The following is a 10,984-nucleotide window of genomic DNA, read 5'->3' on the forward strand; positions in this document are numbered from 1 at the left end:
AATAAATTATTCATCAACAAATACTCATGACGTAATCATTACCTAAAAGGCCAAAAATATAATGTAGGTATTATGGACTACAAAAACCCGTTATTTCTTACATTTACCATATTTAACAATCAAATAAATATATAAAATATAGGTATACATAATATATTATTTACAATAAAAAGATAAATTATTGTTACTTCTTAGGTACCTAGTATTATTATAAATTATGTGGCTGACTATAAACTATAATATTATGTACAGTAAGCATTATAACTTATTAGTGCCTAGCTAGACATTTTCAAAACAAATTTGGAGTGGGGAATACATAATTTTTTTCTCTAGTATTGTTATGCTAGTATCAAAGTTCAGTGCTTATTATTGCATTTGCGTTTTCTTAAATTGTGGCTGTAAGATATAAATATGTTTTGAGACATAATATACTTAAACTCAAAAATGTATATTTGCATATTCATGTATTTTCAAATTTTATTTTAACTTAATACATTTTTTTCCCTTGGAGAAAGTGGGTAATATCATGCATATACTTGACAAACCACTTGACAAAGACCTTGAGGTCGTTTCAATGAACAAATACAGAGTAAAATGTACATTTTGATAGTTAAAATTTTTTTTTTTTTTACGTTAGGATCAAAAAATCAAAAATTTTTTGATCAATATAAATATTGTATATTTTATATTGATATTATATTGGTCATACAAGTCATAGCATTAATTTTTTTTTTGTTTTTAAACTTAACTTAATACAATTAGTGTAGTTGTAGATGGGTGATATTTGATTACATAACATTAACAATACAATTTATAAATTTAAAGACATAAAATTAATATTTAATAAATCAAGATTTTCATTGCTAGTTAAAAAACAATTTTTTGTATATTTCAATTAGTTTAAGTTCATAATACTAAGTGCATGCATATTTCCAACAATTATGGTGCAGTAAGTTCAGAACCCTACATATTACGTCGTGGATATTTGTGTATATTTAAACAATAATATTTTACCATTATTTTAAACAATTTATTTTTAATTGAATACAATTACTGATAAAAACCATAACTTATAACTTTTTTCTAATACATTATATATACTTAGTTTAAGTTAAGAAACCTAGTCGGCGACTAACTTGTGCGTAGTGATGAGGCATTACTACATATTGTCAGGTTGATAGGTATTTGACTGGGTGTGAGTGACAAACGAGTGTTGCCTGACAGTTAAAATTTAAGAAATTATTGTGAAGCGAATAAATTAATTTAAATACTCATAATTATTAAACTATAATATATAAACAAATTAATTTTTATAAATATGACTTTGTGACATTGTAAAAAAATATACTTGTATTTCTTATCATAAGTCTGTGCTTATCATTACTATTTTACATTTATGAACTGTGATTTTTGATGTCATGAACAACTCAAAAATAAAAACACAAATAACAAATAATTTGTTAATTTACCTTTAGTTTAAGGTTTTTTGGACTTTTTTTGTAATACCTACTAAAGAAGTAAAGTCTATATATTTATACGAACTAAATCATTCAAACATTTTATGTTTGTTATTTACTTATAGATGGATACGCTCGACATTTTTATGTCGAATTTAAGTGATGAGGAGAAAGAAAATTTTGAACGTCATTCTCAGTTTTACACTTCGTTTGATAAAAATCAGGTAAAAAATTGTATATTTAATTTTCAAAAGATTTTATTTTTTTTTATAAATATTAAAACTATCATGAAATGTTCATTTCCTGTATCTGCGTTTGAATAGTACAGTGAAAATGAGCCATAATAAAAGTTTAAGGTAGGTAGTTTAAGAGAACGCATGTGTTGTCCGCCGGCTTTAACACGTACGCGGCACGTGTGGTCTACACAGAAAATCTACTTACCGAATTCTTACTGCAGTCTGTTTATATGTAAAATTAGAGAAACTTGACATACGTATTAATGTAATATCAAATTTGTATAATATAATATGGTCATTGGACAATATAAATTAGACTCTGGCAATTTTAGTTTCTGAGCGGAGTGAAGAATTTGTTTTGATTTTGACTTGTATTTTTTTTATTTGTGTTTGTATACACCATAAGTAGTCAAAATAACGATTCGATTTTCGATTTCCAACTACAGTATATTTGCTGGTGGGAAAGTTTCTACTAATTTTCAAAATTCACTGTAGTTTTTACCAGCGTCTGGAAAAACTAAAGAAATTGTTACATTTTTCCGCAAAAGAAGTATTTTATCAAATCAATTTTGTTTTTTTAGTATACTAAAGAAAAATAACTGGATACCCAAAATATGTTTTTATTATAAGAATTTTCCCAGGTACACCACACGACTTTGACTCTTGATCTATTTATAGGCTAAAAGAATGTTGGTGCGTATTCAAAACACTTGAAAATGTAAGATACGGTTACCTCCTCAAAATTGATTTTTAATGTAGTTTAAACTTAAATATACAATAATGTATTATGAGTTATATTTTTGACGTAGTTGAATTTCTTTCAGATGCGACCTAAAGGTAACCAACAAAAGGGGAATGATGATGTCGAAAATAATGACGAAGAAGACTTTATGGACGTTTTGTGTGAATCCGTACGTATTTTTCTATTATACAGAACAATATATTTATTTGCAAGTAATTTCCGTGATGTACATAGATAACAAACTTACTATATTTAAATAATATAATTGTGAAAAACAAATATGTAAATCCTACAAATCCTCTGCCCTAAAATGAATCACAAACACTACATTTATTTATACAAACCTAGATAACAGTAATGAATTTTTTTTTTATAAATTGTATAAAAATCATAAAATAATTTTAAACAATTAAATTATAGTGACCATAGGGATAGAATATATCACTAAGGTCATACTTAAAAATTAAATGAAATACCTAGTTATGGTATTTTAGATTCTGACCGGATAGATGAATTTATTGATTTTACAATGATGTATTTCATTTTTTTTTTTTGTGTGTTTGTATACGATAAGTAGTCGAAAATGGTTCAAATTTTAATTTTAGTATCTTGTTAGTGCATTGGGGAGGTCAAAATCTCATATTCCAATTAGTGTTCAAAAGCGCCGAGAAAAACAAAATAATTAAAGGAAAACCGGGAATTTAAAATATTTTTGGTTTTCGGTGAAACTATAAAAAAAATTATCGTAGTCATATGATATTTTCACTTGTTTTATAATTTACATTTACTATTAACGATAAAATTTTCAAAATATTTCGATTTTTTTTTAACTGTTTAGGAACATTTTCAGTTTCCAATTTTATTAGTTCTTTTTCTAAATGACAATAAAACTTTATTTGTTAGGTAAAGAAGCTTGAAAACTTAATACAAGGCTCCTACTAAATTGTTACAATGACATTTGAAAAATATTAAAAATCCTTAGACTCAGTTTTTTTTATATGCATTTAAAGTTCAAATGTTGACAGAATACGGAAAAATCACGAAAATTAGCAAATTATTTAGAGTTGAGAATTCAAAAAATGTTTTCTTTTTAAATCTAAAATTTAAAAATGTAATACAAGATTATTCATAAGTTTGTCTACCTTTATTAAAAAAAAAATTTCTTCAATCAAATCAAATCAAATTTTTATGAGAGTTTGAAGTTCATAATTTTACAACATTGGATATTCACTCGAATTCTCATGTAGAGGTTTTGTTATTTTGTTGTATATTATGTTAATATTAAATTGATCTAAACATTGTATAGCCTTTTTAGAAAATATTTATCGTAGCAAATTAAATGCTTCCGATTTAATACAAGATGTCTTGGATACAGCTTTCTTCTTTACTATTATTTATGCGTTATGTATACTTTTATTTCTTTTATTTACAGAGGTTTCAAGTTTTAGAGAATAATATTCTTATCGTAATGGTAATTCTTACGTCAGATCTTTTGTTCAAATAACAACTGACCAATCTTGTACAATCATATTAGTGGTCATTTACATATTTTTGACCTTGCGTCCTTGCGAAGAAAATATTTTTCATTTTAAGTGATTATATGACAACAATTAATATTCCTGAATTATTTCCCGGGTTAGGTAATTCTTTAGGCAGAATTAATAGGTAAGTTGATGTCTGAATTTAGCTTTGAAGCAATTATTTAAACTATGTCAGATCATTTTTCATGAATTGTTTTATTTTATCCTTTTAATTTATATTCTGTGTCCAAAATTATGTTGATATAAATCATCAATTATTTTCAATATATTATGTATTTCATCTTCAAATTTTTTTTTATTCTCTGCTTTTAGATTTTTTTATTTCATTTAACACAGAATAAATTTTCTTATTGAGATCATCAAATAGTACCACCATGAAGTCAAAATATTTTGTAAAATTTTTTTAATTACCTACTATTAAATATTTTAAAGCTATTACATTAAAAATATTAACTTTTTGTATTATCACTGACATTCCGTAAAAACCGTGTTTTGTTGGTGTAACAAGAAATTTTTTTTTTTTAAATTAGATTTGAAATACTGGCATACTAAAAATGTAGTTTATTTTTTACGTACCTACACTAGTAACACTATTCGATTCTTCATTCTGAATAAAACTATCATGACATCCATAAAATAGCGTTAGCAGTTTGGTTTGCAAAGTTAAGGTTTTATATTATTATATTAGATACAAATAATAATCAACATTAAATTAATTTATATTATGAATTATGAAGATATAATTATAACGTACTACTTCAATTTAAGTTAAGCTATCTAACGGTTAACGTCATAAGTCGATAATAGTATATTTAAATCCAATTTTTTTGTTAATAGATGGATGAAATCCAACCTATCAAAAAAAAAATGAAACGAAGTATTGACTCGCCTTATCAGGAAGTAGAAGTTTACGAAGGTACGTCGAATAATAATGGTAAAAGCAATAATTGTGATAAAATAATTCCCAAATCAGTCGAAAACTTGTCAAAGATTGTCAAGGACAAAAGGATTGTGCGTCATTTTAATAACGATAGCAGTAGTGATGAGATATCCGAAGATGATGAAAATGAATTGGAAAAAGAAGTAACGGAATTAAGTAGAATTCCACCTCGCCAACAGTGCGTCAACGTTAATGATGTATCAACAAAATGCAAATTTCTCATTAAAAATTTTAAACAATGTCAATCAACAGTTAATGTAGATACTAGCCACATGCCACAGGATTTAGATTTATTGAACTATATTAAAAACATGAAACAAAAATGTAATGTGACATTTCAATTTAAAAAAACACAGTTTTATAGATCATTAGTGAAATCTCCAAGTGAGATCTTCAATCTCAAAGATGGGTATGCCCATATTGTGGAAGATACAGGAATGATAAATTTATATAACGCTTTAAAAAAATTTGAAAAACTTCAAAAGTACAATATAAAATTTGTAAAATCTAAATTAGGAGACAAGTTAAAACTGTATAGCGCCAATTCTGACGTCTGTTGGGACGTTGTTCATTTAGAGTCCAACAGCAGTCATGACCTATTAAAGTATAAATTGTCTTATGGTCAAATTCCGGACAATTATATTTCAGAAGTAGAAACTATAGTTTGCCGAATTTTATTCTGTAAATTAAATGACAAGGGAAAAAAATCGACCAATAATACAAATCAATTTCAGAACGAGGATTACGATTTGCTTGAAGGTGAATTAGAGTTGCTTATTTTTAATTATTGGCAAATGTCTACGCGTGATATGTTAGGATACAAAGAGCATTTAAATCGCAAAAAGAAAAAAATGGTGTTTTATTATATGTTTAAAAATTTGGAAACAAATATTATTCACTATGATGTCGGTGAAAATGAAAAACAAAAGCATATGTTAATGAACTTCTTGAAATTGTACAAGTCGTATGCGGCGTTTGAAAACCCGTCATTATTGACTGCCGCCAGTTTGGCATATGTAAAAAACTCTGCAGGTAAATTAGTTTCGTTTTTGGGAGAACAGTATGATTTGTGGTCAGGTTTTTTTCATACATTTAATATGCACAGTACAGCTTTTGAGCATACAATTAAAGCTTTGTTAGAGGACCGAGACATTATTTTTAGATATTTATTTACGAGAGTATTAGAAATTGATAATTTCAATATTGCTGGTACTAGTAAAAGTTTGTGGTTTCATGGGGTTACACAAAAAACAACCCCTGAACTGGAAGACACAATAATAAAAAAAAAAGATGTGGCTAATTGTCTTAGCTTTTATTTTTGTTGCCCAGAAAATGTTCCTAGAGGTTTATGTATAAAAATGGATAACTATTATTTTTTATATATAGACCTTTTGGTTTCTTTTATAATTAACAACAATTTGTACAAATATACCAGAACATTAAATGCGGAGAATTTAATGCATTTTTTTTTATTAAATGACCGGAATTTTCATGAAATTTATTTGCAAATTTTAATTCCATCGTTTGAAACTAAAATTATGGTAACATCGATGATAATTATGATTAATAATCATTTGAGTGCCCGCTTAGATGGACAATTTACAAAGAAATTGAAAATGGACATCGAAGTCACATATATGTTTTTTAAACTAATATATCTTCACTTAAATTATGCACTGGCGCCCGCGATGCTGCGCGAAGGCCCCGCTCTCACGGACGTGCAGTGGGCTAGCATCTTTATATCAGATTTAGATAAAATGGAAATGTTTTATCTAAACGCCATGGCATGGAGAGATAAACCATGTATGTTGGGTGGTGCGGCAGATGATTTAGATTATAACCCGGAAACCGACGATTTGGACCTGTTACAAAATGAGTGCCATGCTGATGTTACGTGCAGTGATGTAACCGACGACGAAGAAAGTTATTTCCATTCTTCTGACAGCGAGACAGAAGGATTGGACGAAATTATTGATAAGATTTTAATTGAAAAAAAGAAAGAACGTTTATTAGCCGAATGCGAAAATCTCAAACAAGGTCAAGAACAAGAAATATTTGATCGCAAGTTATCTAAAATAATACAAGACCGCATACAAAAAGTTGGGTATTTTAATAAATTAGCAGAAAATACACCCAAAAAAACTGCCACGGAGGGTAAAAATGTTGGCCATGTTGAAGTCGAAAAACTGATGGTGAATAAAGTAAAAAGTGTTATGACATTAAAAGATGAGCGCGAAATGGTGGCTGCTGGTGTGTTGGATGTATATGTATTAAAAAATAATGAAACACATGTGAATAGTGTGAATAGTCCTGACACATTGAAAGTGTTTGGATTACTCTCTAAAAATAAAATTAAGACCGGTCGTAGTTCTAAAGGTTGTGTACTGTGTCCAAACAAAATTGCCTCGTATAATATGTTGGTTTCGGAAAACGTAGCTGTGTCTTGTTGTTTGACGTGCATCGAAGTCGTGGCCAATATCATTAAGCAGAAAATATACTCATATGAACAACTACAGGAAGTTTTGGTATGGCGTATAGAACTCCGTTTTAAAGCACCCTTATTATTTAATAAAAACCTGAAGATTTTGACTAAAATGCCTCAAATGTTATCGCATAATGATATGTACTGTTGTACATATAACAAACTTCACCCCAATTACGGAAAAATTCTAAAAAGAATTGATGTTTTCAGTCATCATTTTGATCATGTAAATCGGTCTTATTTATTAGTACCTACTGTAAATAAAAATAAAATAAGATTTACGAATTAGTTTTACCATTAAAATGATTTTCCAAATTCCGTTTAATTGTAATATTGTTGTGTTAAGATTCTAAACAATGATAAATCTGATTATGTCACAATTTATGATCTGTTATTTAATTAATTTATTTTACTTTTACATGACTTTTATTACATTTTATAACTGTTGTAATGCTTTAGCCTAATAAACACATCACCTTCATTTCTTTTTTAAATTTAAATTGTTTAATTCATTAATTTTATTATAACATTGATTTTTGTGTATTTTATATTATAAACATACACAGTATTTTGATTACTATATAATTTTTATGAATTTTTTTGATTTAATGATTCTTAACTATTTATTTATACATAAAATATTTATAACATATTTATCTATACAAATTGACTCTGTAAAATGAATGAAATAGTAATAAATTTAATAAATGCAATTGTGTTATAATTATGTATATTTGTTATAATTAACTCATCTTAAGTTTAACTTAATATGTGTCAAATATTGGGAGGTGAGTGAGACAGTTATATTTTAGAGTATGATTTAAGTTTTGACATAATACAAAATATGAAGATTTTATTTTATTAGAAAAACAAAGAGCATTAACTGTTTGTGGTGGGTACATGCTTGTTATAGAGCTGGAAGAATTAAATTAAATATTTAACAAAAATAAGAATATTTAAAAAAACAAAATCCTAGATTTAATATGTATAGATAGGTGCATGTGTAATTGGCTTACAGATTAATTTCATCCTTAAAAGTACAATTAATATTGATTTTATTTTGTTTAATTTCTGTTGCTATTGGTTACACAGAAGAAAAATATAATAGGTTATTGACGAGATTATAATGATGGTTTATACTTAATTTTGATATATGCTATTGAAGGAGTCTGTTCATTGCCCTGGAGGTCAATTCTTGAAATTATGATAAACTTTGTCGCATGCAATAAAATTTTTATCGCATGAAAATAAATATTTGGTATTCTTGAATTGTGGTATGACTTTAGTCGAACGAAAAAAATTTGGCCATTTGTCGACTGGTAAAAAGTCAGTGACAAAGTTAAGTCGCATTCATTTTTTAAATTGTTCAGTTGATAATTGATATTTAATCTTTTTTCTATGATTGATATTGTTTTGAATTATAATATTATTTTTTATTACATTTTGTGCAATAATTTTTGTGATTCATTTATGGTTAGGGCCCGTAACTTATTGACCTAAAAATCTTTAATAAATGCACATCAAAAAGGTTAAATGACTCATTAACATCAAAAATGACTTATAAACGATCTAAAAAATATCAAAAATTACTTTAGTATGACAACATTTTTAAAAATGTACGTTTTATACAATTCATGTATCATAGTTGGTAATTAATATAGGTGCTAGCTCTTGAAAAATGTATACTCCCGAAGAAGCCTTCAAAATTATGTTTTTGCAATTTCAAGTTGATCGATTTTTGGGAAATTTTTATGATTGACCTGGCCTAAAATAGTATCTACCTACATTTTATTAAATACCTAATCATTGATTGTGACAATAAAAGATAGATTGACTATTTATTATAAGCTATAGACCTATTAACAGCTCATATTAAGGCAGTCCTAAAGTGTCATTTGTCTGTGACTAACTTGATAACAAAAGTAATTCACTTTAACTATATCCCAACTAACAGTATAGGTACTCTGCTGGACAAGCAAGGTTGTTGCTCTAATAAACCAACCTAAAATATTTTATGATTGGGTTTTGTTTCCAAAAAAACATGAAAAACATGAAAATTTGTAATGAGTAGCTAATGTTTTTAATTACTTTTTTATGAAAAATGAATAATAAATTAAAATAAAATAGGTGTTATTTATTGAATATACGCATGTATACCTTCTTCAACCAATTTGAATCTGAATGACAACCAAAGTATTGAATACATATTATACTATCTGAATCATAATGGATATCACTTATTTAACATAAAATTGTGCGAACGTTAAAATCTTATTAGTATATTATTACATGTTACATGTAAGTATATTAATTTAGATAACTAATAGCATAAACATAATATTCTACTTTAGATTTGTGATTAAAAATTAACAACATTCAATGTAAATTCACTTGTATTCTTATTATTTTTTTATTTTCATAAAAATGTTTGGGAGATTCTTGTTAGCCTTTATGTCAATGGTTGTTGACACCCATAGCAAATCCTACTACTGACGCTAAGCTACTGAAGTATAATATAATATAAGACAAATGGCAACTAAAAGTATATTATTGAGCTGTGATGGAGTGTTAAAAATGTAGGTTACATCTCTTATAAATTAAATTGTCTAACATTGTTTTGACACCAAATATTTTGGTTTTAGGTGCTTATTAACTTATAAGACTTAGGCCCGGTTTTTCAGTAGTATCACTAACTGCTAGATAAGTAACTGTTGGATAAATTTATTTGGCAGATAAAGTTATGATTATGCTGCTTTCCGTTTATCAGTAGTAATCCTTCAGATAGTTATCTCCTAGATAATTAACTATAACTATAACTATAGAAGTTAAGGAATTGATAGTGGATATTAATTACCACGGTTAAAGATATAAAGTATATCTTTAACCGTGTTAATTACTTTGGTACAAGAAGTCACTCTCGTGATTGATCAAAATTACTGTTATCATTATATTTTATTGAATTATCATCATTTTTAGATAACTAGGTAGCTTAGGTATTGCCCATTTGCCAATTGCCTGTTTAAATATTTTTTTCACATTTTTGAGTTCATATATTAATAACTTATAATTATTAATTAATATTTTTAATTATTTTAATAGTATATTCGTCATAATAAATACGTATACTGTATAAATCTATTGATTATTGAAAAAAGATCAGCTTCACTCATTAAAAAACGAGTAAGGTCGACTAATTTTTCCTTTAGTGAGAAGGAATTATTGTTGAAGTTTGCACTTCAAAAAAAAAGAGTTTTGGAGAATAAGGAGTCAAATGCCGTGTCATGGAACGACAAAAACCTAGCGTGGATCGGTATTGCCGAAAAATATAATGCTGCAACACTTGGCTGTGTACGTAATATTTCTTATAAAATAGATTATAATATATTTTAGTTTTCTCAATTTTACTCAACAATCATGTATTGTACATAACATTTTTTTGTACTTTTTTGATACCTGGCACTGAATTTATTGATTTTACAATGATGTGTTTTTTTATTTTTGTGAAAACAGTTTACATATATAAAAAAAACTACGAAAAATCTGACTCAAAATAAAAAGTTGTATCCAGCCTAAAATCATATAAATG

General features: G+C 26.8%; 1 protein-coding gene across 3 annotated transcripts in view; it reads left to right on the forward strand.

The window, feature by feature from the left end:
* The window catches only part of LOC107882485, a 21,895-nt gene extending 14,003 nt beyond the window's left edge, over window positions 1–7,892 (forward strand). For 2 of the 3 annotated variants that reach the window (XM_016800866.2, XM_029485811.1), the window contains one exon: window positions 4,814–7,892. In XM_016800866.2, coding sequence (XP_016656355.1) covers window positions 4,814–7,687 — 2,874 coding nt within the window. In that variant the 3' untranslated portion in view covers window positions 7,688–7,892. Of the gene's footprint in view, window positions 1–1,552; window positions 1,682–2,517; window positions 2,605–4,813 lie in introns of those variants that run through there. The other variant, XM_016800867.2, reaches the window with a different exon arrangement.
* Window positions 7,893–10,984: the final 3,092 nt, after the last annotated feature.

This window comes from Acyrthosiphon pisum, chromosome X, assembly GCF_005508785.2.
Source record: "Acyrthosiphon pisum isolate AL4f chromosome X, pea_aphid_22Mar2018_4r6ur, whole genome shotgun sequence".
NCBI classification, from domain to species: Eukaryota; Metazoa; Arthropoda; class Insecta; order Hemiptera; family Aphididae; genus Acyrthosiphon; species Acyrthosiphon pisum.